Source organism: Tyto alba, unplaced genomic scaffold (assembly GCF_018691265.1).
Source record: "Tyto alba isolate M040663 unplaced genomic scaffold, T.alba_DEE_v4.0 Super-Scaffold_23, whole genome shotgun sequence".
NCBI classification, from domain to species: Eukaryota; Metazoa; Chordata; class Aves; order Strigiformes; family Tytonidae; genus Tyto; species Tyto alba.
Window position 1 is genome coordinate 7,155,697 of NW_024881297.1, and position 22,301 is coordinate 7,177,997.

Sequence of the window (22,301 nt, forward strand, 5' to 3'; positions counted from 1 at the left end):
AAGGATGTCCCTGCACCCCCATCCCCTGCCACTGGGGGTGGGCTCCAGCCACTGGCCCTGTCCTGCCACTAAGGTCCCCGCCGAGCTTTGGGTGGCCTTGAGGGGGGCTCTTTTGCATTTTTCTTTCCCCAGGCAGTTATTCTGCTTTGCCGGGGACATGTACAGAGGCACCAGTTTCAGCTGGGGAATAGCTGGTTTTAGAGAGCAGGGGACTGGGCTGGCCCCTGCGTGGGTCTGTGTGGGTCGCAGGGCATGAGAAATGAAGCAGATGTGCATTTTGCAGCATCACCGTGGCAGAAATGTCTCTCAAAGGGGGACTGATGACACGTGTTTCCGAGTCCCCTTTTCTTTCCCTGCCCTTGCCAAGGCCCGTTTCACCTCTGCAGGCAGCCTGGAGAGGGACTTGTTTGAATCTAGCCTTTTTTTGTCTAACAGTTATGCCCAAGTGACAGTGGAGCCAGGCCTCTGAGGTTGGTCTTTTTTGTCCTCTTAAGAAAACAGTGACAGAATTTCCCAAAAAGGGAGGTAGACACCCCCCAAGAACAGATTTCCCAATATTTATTTTAATTTAAATCCAGAGTGTTATTATACCCTTCGGCCTCCTGGCCGTTCCTCTGAAGCCAGACCCTCAATTAAGCGGCGTGGTGCAAACCTTCCTGGGTTTGGCAGTGGTGCGGGGTGCTAAGTTTGTGCACCAAATCTGCCAGCGTTGAAGTTTGGGGGTTTTCTGGCGCACGCTGGCGGGCTGGCGTCACTCCGGGCAGGGCGGCGACTGGCTCGGGGAGGGGAGGGGGGGGCAAAAATAGACCTTATATCCTGGCGAGGCAGCAGCAGGAGGAAATCTGTGCCGGCTGACTCCTCAGGTAGCCGACGGTGCTGTGGCAGGGTAAGCTTGCGGCTGCTTTTCCCAGCTGGGCTGCGCGTTGCCAGCTGCTTTTTGCAGGGGGATGGCAGGGCTCAGCTTGCTGGTGGGGCTGGGTCCTGCTTTTAGCTCTTCCCTGGGTCTGTGGCTCCATGAAGCGCTCGGGTGGAGAGGATGAGCATCCCGAGCCTCGCTGCATGGCCAGGGAAGCTAGCTTGTGGCAGGCTGTTTTTTAACCTGAGTTAAACGAAGATGGGGAAACTTCAAGTGCAGATAAACGTAATAACAACTCCGCTCAAACCCCAGCACAGCTGATGGTGGGTTTAGCTGGATGAAGGGTACGAAAAAGGAAGATTAGTGGGCCTGACTGGGCTGGGGGGATGCCAGAGCGCTGTGGGGAGGGTTCAGGCGTGCTCCTTGATGGGTCTGGGATGGAGGAGGGCAGGTTGGGTTTTGGTGCTTAGGGGGTGCAGCTGGGACCTGCCCAGAGCCAAGCCTCCCCCCTGGATATGCTGATGGGGGGTTCCTTGTATTGGTGCCTTGTCACTGCTATTTTTGTCTGTGGCAGACTGTAGAAGCTGATCATATTCATATATTTGTTTTCTTATTTATTTTTCCCTGACGAGGTTAAAATCTGTGCGGTGTAATCCCCGGGGGCCTTGCGGGGCGTTGTGTAATCCCGAGCAGGTTGCGGGGCTGGGGTGGGAAGGGGGGGTGGCCGTGGTGGGCAATGCTCCCCCTGCCTGCTCCCGTTGCATGACTGGCAGGGGTTGGTTTTCCCCGAGTCGTTTGCAGGCACTGGGGAAGCAGGAGCGATTAGTCGTGCTTGGGGAAAGCAATGCACCCGCTACCGGGTGAGACCTGGTCTTCTGATATTTTGTGGCTTCTTGTAAAACAAAAATATATTAATGGAAATTGAGGCAGGTCTATCAAGAAAAAAAAAAAAAGAAGGATCTGGGTTTCCAGAGGGGTTAGGTGACCCTATTGAAAGGTGGCTGGGGGTCAGCCTTTCTTGTCCCCGCTTACCCATGTGGACACAAACGCCTGTACGGTTTGGGGTAGTGACGGTGCTTTCTAGCTGAAAAGCAAGCCCTCGCCACGTCTCGCTGTTCCTAGAGAAAGCAGCCATGAGGACTGCCCTGGTCTTTGTGTGCCTGGTGGGGATGGCGTGCGCCTTCTCGGTGAGTGCCGGGCAGCGGGGGGGACCCCCCAGCCTTGCCGGGGCTGGGTGTGGGGTGTGTGCCAACCCAACCTTTCCCCCAGGTCAAGAGCTGGCTGCGGCGAGCCAAGGCAGACGATTCAGAAGAAAATGCGGTAGGGTCTCCCCCCCTTCCCTAACCTGTGTGCCCAGCCCCATGCGGCGCTGGTCTTGAGGACAAGGATGTTTAGGTCACTCCTGTACCCAAGCCTCCAAACCGACGGGATTTACCCCGTTCTTCTCCTGGTAGGTGTTCAAGAACAGGCACCGATATTACCTGTACAGATACGCCTACCTGCATCCCCCGCAGCGACGGTACCAGGTGGGTGCTTCGGAGGGCTTGCTGATGCTTCACCGCTCACCAAATGCAGAGATTTCGGCCCAAATGAGATGGGGCACATGGGTCTGTGCCCCACCTGCCACTGGCCTGCAGGGCTGGGCTGAGACCATTGCACTTGTGACACCAATGGAGACCCGCTGGACCAGCCACAGCTCGGTTTTCCCTCTCTTTAGGGCAGTGAGTCTTCGGAGGAAGAGGGGGACGGCTCGGAGGAGGAAGGCGGGGTGAGTACGGGAAACCAGCGCCCTGCAAAACAAATACAGGAATTTGGGAACTTTCTTTGGTTTTGTAGTCTCTGCTCATCAGTTTTTGTGGCTGCTGACCGCCCACAGCCTCGCACTCCGGATGCGACTGGATTTTCTACTCTGGGATTTATTTTATTATTTTTTGTATATTTTTTTCTTCTTTTTTTTTAAAGACGATGGGCAGGCAATGCACCAAATAACCCTGAGACAAACTTTCCAGGTTTCCATTTTCAGTGACTCAGAAAGGAGGAGGGCAGGTCAAAGAGCAGAAGCAGGGAGGCTCACCCACAAGGCAAAACACATTTTTAGGGGCTCTTCTTACCTTCCCCTTCCAGCGTGCGTTGTCCCCATAGTGCTGATGAAATTGCTATGGAAAGTACAGGTATGCTCTGCACGTGTGCATGTGGAAGGACACAAACTGAGGCTATACTGGGAAATGCAAGTTTGTACCAGCCCAGCTGGTAACGCTGCTCCTGTCAATATGAGCTCAGAGACCGCTGCGTTTGTGAGAATTACCCAGGCCCAAAATTAAGTGCCAGGGATTACAAAGGTCATTTGTGCCTCACTGGGCTGCAAATGCTCAAAAATAATCCAGTGGTCTCAGGCACACTGGTGCTTTGAGACAGGCATGCTTGGAAACCTATGTGTCAGGTCTTATCACTTTTTTTTTTTTTTTTTTTTTAATGTAATTATTTGAATGCTAATTTCAGGGGTCTTTTTAACAGAAGTGTAAACCTGGGCATCTGGTCTTAAAGCCACCTTTGGAATCCCGCCTGGAGCTGGGGTGCAGCACGAGGTGGCCCCTGTCCCCCAGATGCCTCTGCCAGCGTCCCTGCTATTTCTGCCTGTTGCTCTCTCCTACCACTGCAATCAGTAGGGATAACTTCGAGTAGTGGGATGAGACAGCCAAAGGGGGAATTTCATTCCCAAGGAAGAAATTAAGTGATATGCAGGAATGCAGCTGCTGTTCACGGCTGCCCCTTTCGTTCCAAGGGCACCAGAGCGCTGGCTGTTCCCGGGCAGGGATGCTGTGTGCCTTCACTGGCAGCGGGTGGTCAGCAAGATAAATCATGATGAAAGGCCCCGAGGTTAGCGATAGGTACGTAAGGAGCACCCTTACATCAGCTGCTAGATGGGGGGCACCGCTCCCGTCAGCACAGCCGGCTGCACCATGCAATCTGGTGGCTCCTCCAGCAGAGAGGAAAACACCCTGGGTTTTCTCTGGCATCAGATGCACCCATATTTTAAGTGTCTGAGCTGGCCCGAAACACCCGGGTGAGCTTCCTTGGTCTTGGCACGCGAGCAGCAGGGATTGCCCAGAGCAGGGATGGCAGCGACCCTGCATCTCCCCGCCACAGCTGGGTTCATTTGCGGGTGGCAAGGTGCTCCTCCTCCCAGGCTGGGTGCAGGGTGAGCTTCCTCACCAGTTCCCCCGTGGTTCCTCCAGCCTCTGCTTGCATTTGGGTCATTTATTGCCTTTTTTAGCGGCGTGGACTGCCATGCACCCCGCTGAGACCCGCTCTGCTGCGTGGTCTCCCCGGCCAAGGGATGCTGGTGGCTTATTGATGGTGGGGGTTCAGGCTCACACGTGGCTTTGAGCCGCCACACTCTTGCCAGCTATCTACACGTGGTGTGCGCTGTGTCCGCACGTAGTGCGCCTGCGGCTTGCTTTGTTGACTGGAAACCGGGAGAGGTAACTTCAAAAGCAAACCTTTAGACGCTTCGTAAAGCAAAAGGCGTAGCCAAAACGGGAACACCCAACTCCAGCCACCGCCACGTAATTGCATGGCTCAGGCTGCCCTGCTGCCGCTTGGCGATTTCAGCCTGGGGTGAGATCCGTGGGAAAGCAGGAAACTCGGAGCGGTGCCCAGACGCCGCGTGGGGATGCTGCGTGCCCCCCTCGCTGCTGGGAGGGCTGCGCCTCGCTCCCGCTGCTGACAAACCTGCCCCCGCCCCCCGTCCTCTCCCTGTCCCCGCAGGAGCCACCCCGTGCTGGCACTGAGGTGGCTGGCCACCCCGCCGGAGCAGCCCCTGGGGACAGCCCGGGCGGGCTGGGAGGAGATGTCACATCCCCCCCAGCCGGGGGGGGGGGGGGTGTGGGGCTGGAGGGGAGCAGCCACGGGGAGGGTGTGTTCACCGCACGCTCGCTTGCACCCGTGGGATTGCCTGCACCCCGCTTCTGCTGGGGGCTTTGCTGTGCAAGGTGCCCACGGCTGGGCCAAGCTCTGGGCATTAACCCTGCGGGAGGCTCGGAAGGGGCACCCCGAAAAGGCAGCCTTGCCGTGCGAGGTGCAGGGGGGCTGCTCGGCTGTGCCCACACCTGCCCCATGCCACGCAGCACCAAAAAGCTGCAACCTCCCGACACCCAACTAATGCTGTTCTCTTGTCCCCCTTGCCAGGGCAAGGGCTGCCAAGGGCCTCTGAAGGGGGGCAGGAACGGCGCTGCTGGCAAGGGGGGTGACTCCGAAAATGAAGAGAGCAATGAGGAGGAGGAGGAGGAGGAGGAGGAAGAGATAGCTGAGAATGAGAACGGTGTCAACGGCACAAGCACCAATACCACCGAGGGGGCAGACGGACCTCATGGCAATGGCACCGTGGTGGCAGAGGAGGAGGAAGAGGAGGAGGAAGAAGAAGAAGAAGAAGAAGAGGAAGAAGAAGAAGAAGAAGAGGAGGAGGAAACCGAAGCCACCACCATCGCCAGCACCACTGGTGAAGAGGGACTGTCCCAGGCAACCACCACGGGAGATGGTGGACCCACGGATGCCACCACAGCCGGGGAGCAATGGGAGTACGAGGTGACGGCCGGGGGCCACGGCCGGGGGGACGAGGGCACCACCGACGGCAGCTACGGGGAGCAGGATGAGTACACCCGTGGGGACAGCTACCGGGCTTATGAGGACGAGTACGGCTACTACAAGGGGCATGGCTACGACGTGTACGGCCAGGATTACTACTACAGCCAGTGAGGTGGGGGGGGGGCAGCCCCGGTGCTGCCCCCGCCTGCCCCATCCCACTCAGGAACGTGCATCCGAGGGATCACTGCAGCCACTGCACACCAGAGGGGATGCCGGGTGGCTTGTGGTGCATGCCAGCTCTGTCGCAGGCTTTTTTTTTTTTTTTTTTTTTTTTTTTGGTACCTCGCAAAGCGAAATGAAATAAAGCAACTGAACTGACGAACCGTTGGTGGTGGCGAACGGTTTGCCGGGGTCAGGGGGTGGCATAGCACTTGGTGGGCTGAGGGGCTGCAGGTGCTCATGCCGCTCAGGGTTAAATCTCTATTCCATCTCAGATGCACCCGAAAGGAGGCAGGAACACAAAGGCTAACTAGGAAAGCCTCTGTAGACTCCCCTCTGAAAAATGGAAGGGCATTTTTAGGGTCACTGCAGTGGCGTTACTGCTACATCTTACGTCAAGTTGACATGAATTTTTAATATGTGGGTGATGATAACTTTATCACGCCTTCCACTCCTTGGTAGCGTGCCTTCCATGACACACCAGGCAATATTAATAAAAACATTAATTTCTCTTTCTGTGCATCACTAGCTGCTCTAGATGCACACCCTTGTAATGAGAGCTTTGCTTCTGCATCCCTGCGCCAGGCACACGGGTCCCGCCGAGGCCAGGCACCTCAGACATGGGTTTTGGACACCAGTGCTGCAGCCCCAAATGGTCCACGTCTGTCCCCACCACACAGCCTCGTCCTCAGGGCAAGGCAGGGCTGTCAAGTGACAGCAGTGCACCCACTTGCCTCCTGCGTCAGGGACGGGGATGACCGGTTTGCAGTCGCCAGGATCCCTGCCCTGAGTCACCTCCCCACGGGAGCGTGGCCCCAGCCAAGTGGGGATCAGTACCAGCGATGGGGAAGGTACCAAATCCTGCTGGGTTCCAGGCAAGTGCCCCCACGTAGGAAAAGCAATGAGCCTCACGCACGGGTGACGGCAGGTACCGTGCTGCCCTCGCACTCCCGGAAAGGAAACGGGTGTTCAGCTCCTGATACAGGTCCAACTGCAAAACGAGTTTCTATTCTCGCAGCAGCGAGCTGCTGGCCGCTGTACAAAACCGCCTCCGCGTGCCAAAGCCAGGCTGCGGCGGCTGGGGTGGGCACCCCCGGGGCCCAAAGCCCAGCGGCAGCACCGGGGAGCCCTGCACGTGCTCGCGGCAGTCGGGGCGAGGCGGGGGGGACGGGACATGGGAGCCCCATCATCCACATCCCCAGGGGGTGCCCAAAGACGTCAAGGAACCAGCATGGACAAAAGGGGCCTGGCAGTGCCGGGGCCAGGTCCTGCTCCCACGGGGTGCGCAGCCCAGCCCCGTGTGCGTCAGCCCCCCGGGGAACTCGGCCAAAAGCTCCGTCTCCCTGATCCAAGGCACACTGGCTGGCTGCTCCACTCCCCGCGGGACAGCATCCAACCACGGCTCCCTCGCCAGGGGGAAAGGGCAAGTTTCCTCCTGGCTCTGAGATTTCCTCTCGCCGGAGGCCGCACGCCGGTGGTTTAAGCGCTTCTGGCGTTCATGTGGCAGCCGCGTCCCCTCCCAGGGTTTGGGTCGGGGCAGGGTGGCAGGTGGGACGGGAGCTGTTGTCACCATCACCGCAGTGAGCGGCAGCACCGGGCTGGCTGCAGCGGGGGGGACACCCCCCCTTGGCATATGTGTAAGCAACCAGAAATACCACGGAAGCTAGAGAGGGGGCAGGAGGAGAGTACCTATGTCGCGCTTATCCTTGTAGCACCTTCCCACAGCAAAGGTGGGATTGAAGGGACCTGTGCAAACAGCGCATGAAAAAAAATCCTTTTTTTTTTTTTTTTTTTTGCTTTCTTTTTTAGCGCTCTTCCTGTTTGCGCTTGCACCAGGCTTAGCTCGGGGACGTTGAAACCCAAAAAGCAAGTGTCAGAGGCTGCGGCATGGCGGCAGCTCTCAGCTTGTCCAGCACTGCCCTGCGGTGCCGGTTACGGCCGCAAACCGGGCCAAGGCTCAGTGTCATCGCCCTTCCCTTTCTCCAGCCCTGCCAGCTTTCCCACGTCCATCACGGTGAGCACGCTACGACCCGCTGCACCCCCCTCTTATCAATAACCGGGCTGGATGCGTGCCACACTAAGATCTGCACTAATCATCGAGCAATTTTGCCTTCAGAACAGATATTTATAAACCATGCTTTCTGTTTATCCAGCCAGGTGGAACATTTGATAGCTGTCTTCCACCACAAACACATTTTTAGCTGGAAATTACTCCCCCTGGTTATCTGTGGGCACTGCCAGCCCTGACAAATGTCCCTGGGCAGGAGCTGATTGGCTCCACGCGCCCGGGGCCAACTTTAAATTTCAGCAAAGTGGGCACAGCCTCCAAGGTCTGCTGCTGGGACCTGCCTCCGACGGCGAAAGGTAATCTTCTTACCTAGCTTGCCTTGCCCTGTCTTTTCCCAGCCCTCTGGCTCTGCCGCCCCTGATCAAAGCGCCTCCAGCATTCACTCTGGGCAAGCTGTGGTGGGGACGGGGAGGTGGCCCGAGCTTTGACTGTGCGCATCTCGGCGTCATGCTCCTTGAGCCTATGTTGCTTTAGACGGCCGAGCCTCGTGCATGAAATTTGTTCCGATGTTTTCTGTAGCAATGCTTACATGGCTGAAAATAGTCTCCAGGCAGGACCTGCGAGCCCAAGCCAGGGTGGATGGGTGAAATGGGAACTATTAGCCAACAGAGCTGTTGTCTCCTGATGTTCATCGGCGCTGTTGAAAACAGTGTGCGAGTTTTTTAATTCAGACTTATGACTTTATGGCTTAGCCTGCAGCGTTTTTGCTGGTAATTTATTTCAAATATCCACCCACGATGCTCTGACAAAGTGAGTTAAGCTTTAACACCCGGTGTCAGAGTGTCTGCTTGGTGCTGCTGGCCACGCACATGGCGAGAGCATCGCCTTTGCTGGGAGGAGCGCAGCCAGGCAGAGCGACGCCGAGGGCCACCGCAAAGGCTGGGGAAAGCCGGGGGTGCTGGATAACCCCGCTGCCACGGGGGCTTTGGGACAGCAGGAGCTTTTGGGACTGTTGGGGACCACAGGTCCCAGGAAGACAAACTCCAGTGCCGCTTCGCTTTGTGCCCCCAGGAGCTGCCCAAGATGCAAACAGCCCTCGTGTGCCTGTGTCTGTGCCTGCTCAGCACAGCCCTCTCGACACCCGTGAGTATCTCCTCAGCTTCCCAGCAGCAGGGGAACACGGGTTGTACTTGCATATAGCACCTCTGGGGCTTGGGGTGGTTTTGAGGCGCTGGCGCAGAGGTGAAGCCAGCAGGAAAAATATATATATTGGCACCGAAGCGCCCGAGCATGTCCCTGTAATTTAGCAGTTAGGGCACTGTGCAAGGGCCGGTCTGGGTCCCTGTGACTCTTTCCCTTGATTTCTGCGGATCTGGGGTCTGCCCAGAGCTTTTGGCTGGGGAACAGCCCAAGTGGAGCCACGAGAAGGGAAGTGCGGGGAGGATGCTCGCCTCACCTATGTGGGTAACGGGGGCCGGCACCTGTAACTAGTGAAATTTGGACAGATATAACTGAAACAAACTGCAAACGAAGATGAATATAATAGCAGCCATTTTCGTCCTGCATAACTGTTGCCCGACACACTAAATCACACTGGGCAGGGCGGGCGGCCGGCAGCGGGTGTTGGCAGCTGCCTGGGTGCCGGGCAGTGTTTGACACCTCGGCTCTTGCTTGTGTTTTACTGCCCACAGGTGCCGCCGCCGCCGCTGCCTGGGAGAGCCGCCGGGAACTGTGTGGGACAGCACCGGGTACGTGTCCCCCCCCTGCCCCATTCGGACTCCGTGGGGTGCCTTGCACCGGAGACACAGGGAGAAAAAGCTGCTTTTGGAGGGCAGCCCCCGTGAGCTGCAGAAAAAGAGACCGGCAGACCCCTTGCATCTGAGCAACCCTTACAAAGAGCTGGGGAGGGGAAAGGCGTGATGTGCTCAGGCAAGGGAAGGGCTTCCCCCCACTGGCTGCTCCTCTGCCCGTGCCCAGCCCCAGAGCACAAATGCTTGGGGTACCCACAGGCGAGTTAGTAAAAGCCCCAGGCCCAGCCGCTACGGGGTTTTTTTCAAAGTGCATCGGTGTAAAATGCATCAGTAGCAAAATTCAGATGAGCAGTGTGGAACAAAACGACTGGTTCTCCCTACTGGAAACCAGCTGCTGTCCTTCCAGTGCTTCGGTGGCCATTGGTCCCATCACCTGTGTCCGATGGGACCATCAGCTAAGGCTGGTTGTTCAAGCCATGAGCGACCTTGCAAAACAAAACCCCACAGCTCCTGAAAGCAAGCAAAGGCAGGAAATGAACCTAAGGGAAAACCAAACCCCCAGAGCCCAGGAGGCGATCACAGGCATCCTGCCCAGGTCCCTGCCCGTGCTGGCAGCCAGGAGGGGCGGGAGGTACCGCCTGCCAGATGCAAGGAAAGCAAGGAAATCTCCTGCTGTCACATTGTGGGTTTTGGCTGTTTTCTTCCCCGACAGATACTGCTGAAAGGCTGCAACGCCAAGCATGGCTTCTACGTTTTCAAATACGTCTACTCATTTTCAACGCGGAGGAACCAGACGCAGATAAAGGTAAGGAGGTGGCCAGGCGGCGCGGCGGGACCCCGGCTTGGCTACAGCACCCCACGCTGCCAGCGGGCACCGGGGATGGCCCTGACCTCTCCCTTGTGTGTACTGCACAGAAGGAAGAGGCTGACAGCCAGAGCACCGTCCCCGGGCACCGGCTGGGTGAGGACAATGCCAGGCGGAGGCCGACGGAGGACGGGGCGGCCCCAGAGCCAGGTGACAACGGTGGCACCGATGCAGTGGAGAACGGGGCCGGCCTCAAGCCCGAAAACCGCAGCACCCTAGGCACTGGCGGGGATGCTCCCAGTCCTCGCCCGGGCGCTGGCACGCGAGCGCGCGACGGGGTCGGCACCGCAGCTCCCACCCCAGCCAGCTCGGAGGGCAGCGGCGACCTGGATTTGGTGGTTGAAGTCGATGGCGGTGTTCCCATTCTCCCTCAGGGCGGACATCCCGGCAAGGCGGTGGCGGGGGACAGGTCCGGCGTCAGGAGTGAGGACAGGGACAGTGGTGCCCCGGGGGGGGTTCCAGTGGAGGGGGACATGGCAGCTGAGAGGGAGAGGGCCCCCGTCACCCGTGGGGCTGGGGAGGAGGGCAGCGGCGAGGTCACCGTCCACGGCCGAGGGCAGGAGGGCGTCGTGCAGGGCATCGGGACGGGAGACGCCACTCTCGCCTCCGTCACCGAGAAGATGGAGGACGTCCGAGTTGACGCCGAAGGTATAGATGAATACGCTTACATTCCCGACTCGGGCAGCGTCCCCGTCACCCGCGGGAAGGTGGGGAGCACCGTGAGGGCCGCCAGCTTTGCCCAAATCTCTCCGGACAAGGACGACGAAGTCAACATCTTCATTGGGAGGGCCAACATCCACGTCGGGGAGCGAGGAACCACCCAGGCTGGTGCCAGAGTCGGCAGCGAGGACGACGGCATCCCCGCTGTGGGAACCAGCAGCCCCCCCCCCGGTCTGGGCGTCACTGCAGCACGCGGCGGTGATGGCAGTGACGGCATCCTTGCTCACAGGCAGCCTGAAGGACCGGCCACCACAGCTGCCCCGACCCACGGGAACAGCATCACCAGCAGCCCTAGGGATGGCGATCCCACAGGAGGTGATGAGGGTGGTGCCCCCACCATTGGTGACGGGGAAGGACCGGTGGCCCCCGGCCACTGGAGGGTCACTGGCGGTGACATCAGTGTCCCCACAGGGGCTGGCATCCATGGGGAGGGTGACGATGAGGCGAGAGGTGAGGGGCAGAGGTTTGAGGGGAGGCAGGGCGGCCTGGCTGTCACCACCCCCCGTCGTGCGGGGGACGAGGCGGCCACGGCCGGTGTCCTGGCCGAGGGGGCCAGCATCCGTGTGGGCACCACCATGGCCACCCCCGGGGCGAGCGAAGGGGACTGCACCACTGCCCTGGGGATGGCCGGCGGCCGCAAGGCTGGCAAGGGCAGCATGGCGGGGAAAGGGGGGAGCGGGGAAGTGGGGCCAGCCACCCCTCAGCCCCGCGGGGAGGGACGACTCAGGGTGGGGGCGAGAGTCCGGCCAGGGGGAGCAGCGCCGGACAAGACGCTCAGGACGGACAAAGCGCCGTCCCCGGGCGGGAAAGCCGGCAGCCAAGCGTCGAGCGGGGCCCGGCCGAGGGCTGGCAGCCACGGCGGCGATGGGGGAGGCAGCCCCACTCCACAGGCGGGGCGAGCCGGGGGCAGCGTGGCAGCGGTCAAAGGCCGGGAGCGGGGGCGAGGCGGCAAGGCTGGGGAGGCGGGGACGGGGACGGGGGGTGCCCGCCGCCCCGGGCGCCGTGACGGGAGGCCGGGGGCCGGGGCGCCGGGGGCCTTTGCGGCGCTGGGCCGCAGCAGGCAGGTGGACGAGGTGAAGCGTGCCAACGAGCTCCACGTCCGCGAGCGGGCTTTTTACGCCCTCGGCGGGGCCGGGGGTGGCCCGCGCGGCCCCTACACCGGCCTGGGGAGCGCCGACAGCAGCCAGTCCTCGGAGGGGGAGCGGGGCAGCCGCAGCGACAGCCGACAGACGGGCCTGCAGCCCTCGGGGTGGGGAGCCCCGGGGCACCCCCACAGCCGCTGGAGCCGGAGGGCTCCGTGAGGAGGGGCTGCCGATAGCCACCCCGGCGGGCTCCAGTGGTGGAGTTGGGGGGGGGGGGGGTCCCACATGTCGTTCCTCCCCCAGCACTGCGGGCGCTGCTCTTGCCTGGGTGAGGGGCACCCTGCACATGGCTGGGGGGGGGGGGGGGGGGGGTCACGCGGTGCTTCACAGCCCAGTAGCCGAAAATCACCGGTTCATGCATTTCTGCTGTTATTTTTTTTTTTTTTTCTGGGGGGGGAGGAGGGGGGAGGAGGGTGCTGCACCCGGCGCTGCAGCAGCGATGCATGGGTTTGCTGTGCTAGGCAGCCCTGTAACAGCAATTGCGCTCCACAGCGTAGGGGTAGCGTTGCCCGTGCACTGATGCGAAGCGAGTGAACGGTGAGGGAAAAAACCTCTCTCCTCGCGGTTTCACTTCCAGCCTCATGGAGAAATAAAGGCATTTCTGTACCTAAGGCTCTGCTGGCTTTGGTGTTTGCAGCGGGACTTCGGGCAGCTGCTTTGCCGCGAGCAGCGCGCTGCGGCGGGGCTGGTCCCCAGGCACAGGGGGATTTTTCAGGTCCCAGAGCAACCCTGGCCCAGCCATCACCTCTGGGTCTGCAATTTGGCCAGCTGGTCCCCGTACATCCCTCTCTTGGAGCATCAAACCCCACCGGCTCCTGCCCAGGGCCACCCGCCTCCCCGGGGCAGTTTGTCCTTGCTGGGGAGCCCCACAGAGCCTCACACCCCTTGGCACGTCTATCTCCCGCAGAGAGACATCCCCATCACGCCTTCCAGCACGTTACTGGGGCACCTGCCGGCCCCACCGCCTTTCCAGCAGCACCATAATGTCCTGGCTGTGCCGCCGCCATTCCCACCACTGGCCCCGACACGTGAGCCGGGCTGGGCTTCGACGCTCTGGAGCCGTGCCGCCGGTGGTGCCCAAAGTTAATCACTATTTATGCAATTGCAGGTTGCTTTTTCTGTCCGAGAAGCTGCTAAAATGGGTGCGCTCAGCAGTGCGCCGGAGCGAACGGCGCAGTGGGAGAGGCAGGTCCTCTTTTGGGCCGTAGACTTGGTTCTTAGGGGTTGTCCATGGGTGATTGATGGGGGGACCCCCAGGAGAAGGAGGACGCCGTGTATCTCACTGGTGCTAGCAGTAGCACCAGCTGTAGGGGCTCTGCCTTCCTAGGGCTCATGCTCTGCAGCCAAAAGGATCAAAAATTGCATGTGCCCACTACACCCCACACCAGAGCATCAGGCCTTGGTTCCCCCAGGGGAGCTGCACCAGGCAGCCTGGGGACGTGGAGGTTTGTGCAGACTGGGGCAGGGCTTTGCCTGAAGCTTCCCAGGTGTGGGGCAGCATCATCCACAAGACCCCCAAAAGCTCAGGGACCTCCTGTGCTGGCCCACCCAGCTCAGAGCGAAAGGGGCCACAGGGCTGCTGGCACCCTGGGCTGGGCAACTCACCCTCAGAATTGCCACATCCCAAGTCTGATGGCCCACAGCGATGCTCCGGGGAGCTCAGGCTCAGCGTACGCTGCTGCCTGGGAAATTAAGGGAGTGGTTTGGGGGGTCTCGTCTCTGACAGGGCTGGGACTGGGGGCGGTTTGCATCCCCATGGGGACCCCAGCATGGTGCCCAGCCACCTCCATCCCCAGTCCTGGCCGCATCCTTGTCTGTGCCATTAAGCAAGATCCATAAGCAAGGGCTGGGCACCATCTAGTGGAATGAGGAGCCTTTTGCTGGGAACATGCTGTGCCTGTTGAACGATGCCCAGCTCTGCCTGGTGCTGGGATCGGCACTTCTGCCCTCTTGCCCCTCTGCTTCCCTGAGCTCCCAGGGAACCCTGCCTGAACGGCAAGGTCAGGTATAAAACTGGCTAGTTCAGGTATACGTGGCATACATTTATAAAACAGTACTGCCTCCGTGCTGCTGTTAAAACACCTAGAATTTTTGAGCAGTGACTGTAGTTCTACATCCTGGGGCACGCAGCATTTTGGGATGCTCACCCCGAGCCCCCTCCTCACCACTGCTGAGGTGCCTGGCTCTGCTCTTCCAAAATTCGCTTGCCAAATAGCACAAGTGGCCACCGAAGGGAGAAACCGCAAGTTTCCCAAGGAAAGGGTTTTCCTGGAGTATTGGAGCAAAGCAGGGAGCTGCTTTTGACTTGCAGTGAAGACTGGGCTGGTGAGCACTGGAGGGATGGGAGCTGACAGGGTGGCTTGCTGCCACCCCTCGTGCCTCAACACCCACAGCAAGCTTTACAACAGGGCTAGAGGTGGCTACCAGGTCTGGGAGGTGTACCTCTGTGGCTCTTTGGTCTTTGGTTCTGGGGAGATGTGTACTTTTGGGAAAACTTTAATTTAGACCTTTAATATATATGCATTTACTTCCTGTTTCCGTGCGTTGTTTTTTTTACAGAAGGGCAGCACTGATTTATTAACAGGTGTTTCTTCATGGGGGGACCATAGAGGCTGTTGCTGAAGTGCTTTAAGGGTCCCTCATCCCACCCTGTAACTGAGTGAACCCAAGTGGAACACTAGTATGTACACTAGAGTACTTTCTGGGGGTACAGAAGCAGAAAGAAATTGTCCCTAAAAATCCCAGCTTCCCTTGCAAATACTAATCGTGGGGATGTGGCCAGGTGACTATGGGTGGTTGATTATTCCGGTAAATGTCATGCTTAGAGGAGAAACATCTGCTATTGCAGGCTGTTGCTGACCTCTAGAGCCTAAAAGCCCTCACACATGACGTGCGGAGGGTTTTCTGCAGCAGTGGAAACCCCTCAGGTTTTGCAAAAGTGCACTCCTGTTAACATTGCTTTTGCATGTGGGCCAACGCGTGCAGCAGTACTGGAAAAAAGCTGGTTCTGGGTGAAAAGGGGGTCAGCTCCCCTATAAGTCAAGCGAGTCAGCTGAGGAGAGGGTGAGCTGTGACCCCTAATTGGGCATTGCTACAGCAGGCCCACTGGGCAAAGCTCAGGTCGGGTCCTTCCCCCAAAGCACACACAGCTGCAAAGGTTTCCCAGTGAGGTGTCTTGGAGCAGCACCCTCGTTAAGGAAACCTGATGAAGCCAGCCTTTGGGTATTATGCCCTTTGGGGAAGCCTCCTTACCTCTTCCAGGAGGGCAGCAGCTGGCTGTGAGTTGCTCCTTGTCCTAGGCACTGGTACCAGCCCCTTTGCAAACCCCAACCCCAGCCTTGCCCAGGAGCTGGGGGTGCCGAGGCTCTTGGAGCGGCACGCAAGCAGCACCTCGTGCTCGCGGCGGTGGGGCTGGCAGCGCTGCAGGTACCAGCACCAGTGGCAGGGTGTGAGTGGGGCTGTGTCTCTCTGGGTTTGCTGGGCAGCGAGGAAGCAAGGGCCAGCCTGCCTTGCCCTGCCCTGCCTTCCCTGAGTTCTCCTGCCTAGGACAGGATTTTACTGGGGCAGGTCGAGGACTGGGAACCTGGCTGACTCCCCAATGCCTTTGCTTTAAAGGGGGGGGGGGGAGGGCAGAAATGACAGAAAAAAAAAACATTAAACCTTTGGTACATGTCTTGAAAATGGTTCTCTTTGTGGCTTTATGCCTTGTGGCTGCATCAGGGCTCAGAGGATGAAGCGAGCTGCTCTGCCATGTGTGTGTTTAGTATGCTGCAGCTGGACTTCGGGTGGCTGTGGGCTTGCAGGTGCCTCGCAGGCATCCCTGGCTACTTGGGCATGGTGGGTGAATTATCACCTCTCCTTGTCATCGCAGTCTGTAAGGTGGCCTCAGTCACCTCCCAATGCTTTGTTAATGAGTCAGTGACAGCGCTGTCACCTAGGTAATTAGGAATCTGCTGCCCTGGAGCCATAGGTCTAGGGGACTTTGAGCACTTAGACAAATAGTACAAATGACTGTCGGTGGGGTCTTGGAAAATGGTTATTAACATTCAGCCTGTTTCAGCTTTTAGAGGATACAGAAGCATTTTATAAAGTGAAGGGCTTTCACCTGCCTTGCGTTATGACTTGTACAGCCCTGTTGAAGTGGGAATTAAACCATCTCTTCTCCTGGGGAGAAAAATGTTTTTTCCCTAATAAGGTGGGTGTGGAGGGCAGAAAAATTCAGGCTTTTGTGAAACTGTAAAAAGCTAGCAGAGGCTTCGATATGCACCTCCAGGTACTGATTATCAAGTTCCCCAGTCTTTTGGGGGAAATTCCTGGGTTTGGGGCATTTTTGCCACCACTTTCCTCCCCCTGCTAGTGCTCACAATCCTTGGACTGGTCTGGTTCAAAACTTAGAAATGGTCCTGTAGGTTTTGGGGGGTGCACTGACCCAGCTCAGTGCAGTGCTGTGCCTTGTGGACTGCAGCGTGCAGGGCAGCTGTGTGAAGCTGTAGAGTCTGGTAACACTGGAAAGGTGTTTTCTTCTGTGGTGACAATTGAGGTCCCCTGGGTGGCATGACGGGTGTGCTCTCTGGGAGGAAAACCACAGCACAGGTACAGAAAATCCACTGTTGTCTCAGTTATCTCAGAGCCCGCAGCAGCTGTGGACAAGCCTTCCCATGCCCACCTGTGTTTCACCTCTTGGTAGGTGTGCCAGAGAAGCCTTCTGTCTGCAGGTCCTGCATGCATGGCCACTTTACAACCCCACCACCACCAAAAACTTGATCCAAGGACAATTTCTGGGCACAAAAAGTACACGTTTAAGGAAACCTGGAGGGATGGCAGTCCTGCTTGGCTCGCTTTGTAAATAAACATCAGGGGTGTGTAATGCAATAGCACGTATACTTGGCTCCAGCTGGGTTGTTTCCCTATAGTGTGTTGTTTTGGTGTGTGTGCTGGATCAGAAATCTCTAGGCTTGTTTTTGTACCAGCGACTCGACCACTAAACTACTTAACCTTCTCCGCAGTCAGCGTCCTGGAAAAGCCAAACGCGAGCAACTCAGACTGTATGAAAACATGAGATACAGACTGGCTTGAAAGCCAAAAGAAAGCTGTAATTTACTGGAAGGGAAGGTCCTCTTTAAATTTACAGAAAAGAGCATATATAGAAATCTAACAAAAGCATGTAATGATTATCTGGAAGAGACCAGGGGATGCTGCTGCGGGAAGCGATGATGTGGATCAGCCATCACATGTTAAACACAGTTTGTTTTGGTCAGGTCGTGATCCCACATCCTTGCTGAGGAGCATCTCTTCCTACTACTAAAACTGCAGAGATGTAGTTAGAAAAGCAAAAGCTCAGCTTGAATTGAAATTGGCCAGAGATTTCAAAACCTACTAGAAAGAGTTCTTCAGGCACGTAAACAAGCAGAAACAGAAGGAAAATATTGGCCCACTGTTAAACAGGAGAGGTGAATTAGTCACCAACAACACTGAAAAGGCAGAGGTTCTCAACGTGTTCTTCACCTCCGTCTTTACCAGCATGGTTGGGCCCTGGGCCTTGGGAACAAAAATCCAGGTTGATGCAAACACAGACCCATCATTTGTGAAACAAGAGGTGGTATGTCAGCTACTACAGGAGCTTGACCCCTGCAAATCAATGGGCCCTGACAGTACCCACCTGAGGGTCTTAAAAGAGCTGGCTGATGTGGTTGCGAGGCTGCTCTCCATAATCTTTGAGAAGCTGCGGAGATCGGGGGACATCCTAGAAGGCTGGAAGAAGGCTAATGTCACCCTCATCCATGGGAAGGGCTTAAAGGAGGATCCAGGAAATTACAGGCCCCTCAGTCTTACTTCAGCCCATGGGAAAGTTATGGAATGAAATCCCCTGGGGGCTCTCACAAGTCAAATGAAGCACGTGATTGGGAAAAGCCGGCATGGATACACCCAGGGCAAATGGTGCTGGACAAACCCAGTCACCTACGACAAAGGAACCTGCTCGGTTGAGGCGGGGCGAGCAGTGGGCATTGCCTGCCTGGATTTCTCCAGGGCTTTCAGCACAGTTCCCCGCAGCCTCCTGCTAGAGAAACTGGTACGTGACGGCCTAGACGAGTGGTCAGCGGGGGGGGAACCGGCTGCCAGGCTGCACCCAGAGCGGGGGGGAAATAGCTCCTTTTCAGCCTGGCACCCTGTCCCAAGTGGGGTCCCCCGGGGAGCGATATTGGGCCCAACACTGTTTAGTGTCTTCGTAAGTGATCTGGGTGATGGGATCGAGTGTACCCTCGTGAAGTTTGACGATGATACAAACCGCCTGGGGAAGCGGACACTTCCGAATGAAGAGCCACTCTGCAGGGAGACCTGGAGAGGCTGGAAGGGTGGGCTAACAAGAACCTTATGAAGTTCAACAAAGGCAAACGTAAGGTCTTGCACCTGGGAAAACATCACCCAGGAGGGCAGCCCAGGCTGGGATCTACCCATCTGGGGAGCAGCTCTGTGGAAAGGGACCCGGGGGACACAAGCTCGGTAGGAGGGAGCTGCGGGCTGCAGCGGCAAAGAAAGCCAACAGGATGCTGGGTTGCATCAAGGGCATCCCCAGCAGAGATAAAGAGACATTATCCCGCTCTACTCGGCGCTTGTCAGGCCACACCTGGAATCCTGTGCTCAGTTTTGGTCCCCTCTATACAAAAAGATGTGGACAGGCTGGAGAGCGTCCCGAGAAGGGCCACGAAGATGACCAAAGGACTGGGAAGCGTCCCGTATGAGGAAAGGCTGAGGAAATGGGGTTTGTTCAGCCTGGAGAAAAGATGACCTAGGGGAGACCTTGTCACCATGTTCCAGTATTTAAAGGGTGGTGACACAGAAGATGGAGACTGCTTTTTTACAAGGAGTCACTTGGAAAAGACAAGGGGTGTTGGGTACAAGTTACTTCTGGGGAGATTCTGACTGGACAGAAGAGGAAAATTTTTCACAATGAGAACAATCAGCCATTGGAATAATCTTCCCAGGGAACTGGTGGATTCCCCAACATTAGGCACTTTTAAGATTCAGCTGAACAGAGTGCTGGGCCATCTTGTCTAGACTGTGCTTTTGCCAAGAAAGGTTGGACCAGATGATCCCTGAAGTCCCTTCCAACCTGGTATTTTATGATTCTATGATATTTCTGTTGCCTGCCCCACCCCACCCATAGCCAAAAGTTACGGACAGAGGACTTGGTGTCTCTGGCTACAACATAGAGAACTGACGTGCCTGCAGCCACTAATTCCTGCATTAAACACCTAACTTCAGTCTGACCTGTAGAGCATGCTTTGGGAATATGTATTAAATATATGTAAGTTTTCTAGTTGCAATGTTAACTCTTGAAGGCCAAATATTTAGCAGTGCAAACCAGCACTGTAGAAAGCATCTTGCTCATCTGAAAGAGGGGGTTGAATCTGTAGGGCTGGAAATAGAGACTTGGCTGGACGTGGGAGGCCTATGCTCAGGCAGGATCTGTCCTGTAGCTTAGGAACACACTGGCTTTTGACTCTTTCCTGTTTATTTTCAATTAGAGCAGCTGCATGCATACGTTAATGACAGCAAAGCACTGATCACTGCTGTGTCCTGAGCAAAGCGGGGCTGGGCTGCCTCCCCGCAGGCAGTTGAGGGCAGCTGGGGGCACCCAGCAGGGCTGGCAGGAGGTGGCCCGTCCCCAGGAGCCTGTGCTGAAATGAGGTGACACTCCAGCACAGGATTTGCTGGTGTATGTCAGAGGAGCAGGATGGAGGGTGGTGGTATGTGTGGAAAATGCCTTGGGAGAAACTGGGTAAAACAGTTGCTGTTGGCAGTGTATTTGAGTGGAGTCCTGCTGACAGTGTACACTGTACATGCCCGTGATAGCAGGGACACCTTTAAGCTATAGAAATTCAGACTGCTCTGTGAGCACCAAAATTTGTGCCACAACAGCCAGTTAAGTTTACGCTCTAAATTTTTTTTAATGAAGATCACACCAAGCTCTAAGGCAGAGCTTTCAAGTTGATTCCCTGAGGATAATATGTAATTAAGTGACCAGGTTCATGAAAGCAGAGCTGATGCAGGAGTATAGATCCTGGCAGAGCTGCCCCAGCAGGGACCATTGCCACAGACTTGGGCAGAAGGCTTGTGTAGTGCTCATGAGGACAGGGTGGCTCAGGGCCATGCTATTTCTCTCTGCTTCAGCTCTGCCTCTAACCAGCTTTGCCTTTTGGAGTGGATTCCTCTTCCTTCGTTTGCTTTTCCTCCCCTCTTTCCAGCTCAGTTTCTTCAGCTACCTGTGCTTCAAGCCTTCTCTCCTGCCAGCCTTCTGACTCTTCTCCTCTATTTGCATTTTTCCCCTTAGGACTTTTTTCCACCCCTGTTTCTCCAGCCTTGCCTTTTCCTCTATGCATTTCCACCCTGGTGTTTCATTTTTCCCTGCTCTGCCCTCTGTCAGCGCCCGCCTCCTCTGCTGTATCCTGAGGAAACTGGTGCTGGCTGCTTGCTCTGAATTCCAAAATCCCCAGCCAAACGGAGGTCAAGGGATTCCTTAATGAAATTCCTCAGATATCAGTTCTGTGGAATAGTGTCCTCCTTATTCAGTGTATTTGGTTCCTCTATGCTTCCAAGCTTCGTTCTCTGCTTTTTGAAATGAGCCAAAACAGGATTGAAAGGAAGATGCTGTGGGGCACACACAAGAGACCCAGAGCTGCCGTGCCCTGGCAGATTTCCTCAGAGTCTTATTTGCTGCCCGAAAAATCTTTGCCTTTATTCCTCTTTATTATTGATGCATCTGAATTAAGATCATTAGTGCAAAGGAACGGTTCTTGCTGTGAAATGGTCACCTTTAAAAAAGTAAGTAACTGTTGTACTAGTGATGAGAGAAGTCGGATGTTGAAGACCTGTAGGTTAGTTTGCACAGGTCCCATCTCCACGTAGCAGAAGGAGTCTTGTGCTGCAGATAACAAGGGACCTCTCAGGCTGGGTTTCCCTGGATGGGCTCCCTGGGTTTCACAGACAGCTCCCATGCACAGAGGTTAAGATGTTACGAATATAAATCACTAGCAGGCAGGTACGTTGGCCTTCAAGCTAATTGCCCGAAGCAAAGTTGCTTGAGGTGGATCACAATCAGCTGATGATTTCGTCACCTCATTTGGACCCAGTGACTGCTCTGCTGCCTCCCAGCTTGCGTGGGTTTCCTTTGGTCACTGGAAACCAGCTCTGACACACGCCTGGGGTCAAGATGGGGTTTGCTGTGCAAGAACTGGGGAACAGCTGCTGCTCTCGGCACTTCCCAGCAATGAGTAAGTCATCCTAGAAATGGGTGGCAGGAAACTCTGCCTTTCTCCTGGGGAAAAAATGGATCTCTGTCCCTCCTGGTTGCCCTCTCCCTTGTCACCAGCCACAGTTGTGATGAGTATCAAATGTGTTTAAGGTGAGATGCTGTGATACACGAGGTCTAACATGTTCTTGCCCTCTCCCAGCTCCCTGCTCAGGAGAATGTCTCCACTCCCTGTTGACAACCTGCACAGCCCCTCTCTGTAAACCTTGGACGCTTCCCCCCTGCCCCTCCCACGCCATGTTGTCCTGCCTGCCCTTACCAGTGTGCCTTACAAAAGGGGCTTTTGTGGAGGTGTGCTCGAGGGAGGTAGTTAATTTTTAGCTTCCTGTTCACTGAGCCAGGAGTCAGATTTTAACAGGGACTGTGCTAGACCAGAGCTGTTGTGCTATTGCCTAACCAGTGCTGCCTGGCTCTGGGCCACTCAAAACAGAGGGCCAGATCCCAAAAAAGAGCAAAGCATCGCTACGGTCACTGGAAAAACAAACCAGGCCCTTTCTCCATGCAGCTCAAACACTACGCAGGCCTGGGGTTTCAGAGCTAGAGAAACCTTCCCCGAGTTGGTGGGCGGAGGCGTCTGCTGGGGTGGGGGCTTGTGTTTCTCCGCTCGGGGCTGTGGAGGGGAACCGGCGGACATCCATGTCATCCGGCAGAGTTTTGCGGTGAGGGAGAAGCTTTCATCCTCTGTGCCGCAACCCACAGTCACTGCATCCGCTTCTCGGGTGGGGAAGGAGAGGCGTCAGTGCCCCAGGGACTGGGTTCTGCGGCCAGGCGCTGCCCTGGGTTGTGCTGCCTGGGCAGTCTGCTCTGGGACACCTAAAGGGGAGGGGAAGGTACTAGCTGGGTTTG

General features: G+C 56.7%; 2 protein-coding genes across 2 annotated transcripts; both read left to right on the top strand.

The window, feature by feature from the left end:
• The first annotated feature begins 830 nt into the window (after positions 1-830).
• LOC116962845 (integrin binding sialoprotein) lies at positions 831-5,744 on the top strand. The gene is made up of 6 exons (XM_042796822.1): positions 831-886; positions 1,979-2,043; positions 2,126-2,176; positions 2,311-2,382; positions 2,574-2,624; positions 5,045-5,744. The coding sequence occupies exons 2-6, from the start codon at positions 1,990-1,992 to the stop codon at positions 5,609-5,611; spliced, it is 795 nt and encodes a 264-aa protein (XP_042652756.1). The 5' UTR covers positions 831-886; positions 1,979-1,989; the 3' UTR covers positions 5,612-5,744.
• Positions 5,745-8,002: 2,258 nt separating this feature from the next.
• Positions 8,003-12,510, top strand: MEPE (matrix extracellular phosphoglycoprotein). Its single transcript, XM_042796829.1, has 5 exons — positions 8,003-8,023; positions 8,739-8,810; positions 9,359-9,415; positions 10,131-10,223; positions 10,334-12,510. The coding sequence occupies exons 2-5, from the start codon at positions 8,751-8,753 to the stop codon at positions 12,302-12,304; spliced, it is 2,181 nt and encodes a 726-aa protein (XP_042652763.1). The 5' UTR covers positions 8,003-8,023; positions 8,739-8,750; the 3' UTR covers positions 12,305-12,510.
• The last annotated feature ends 9,791 nt before the right edge of the window (positions 12,511-22,301 follow it).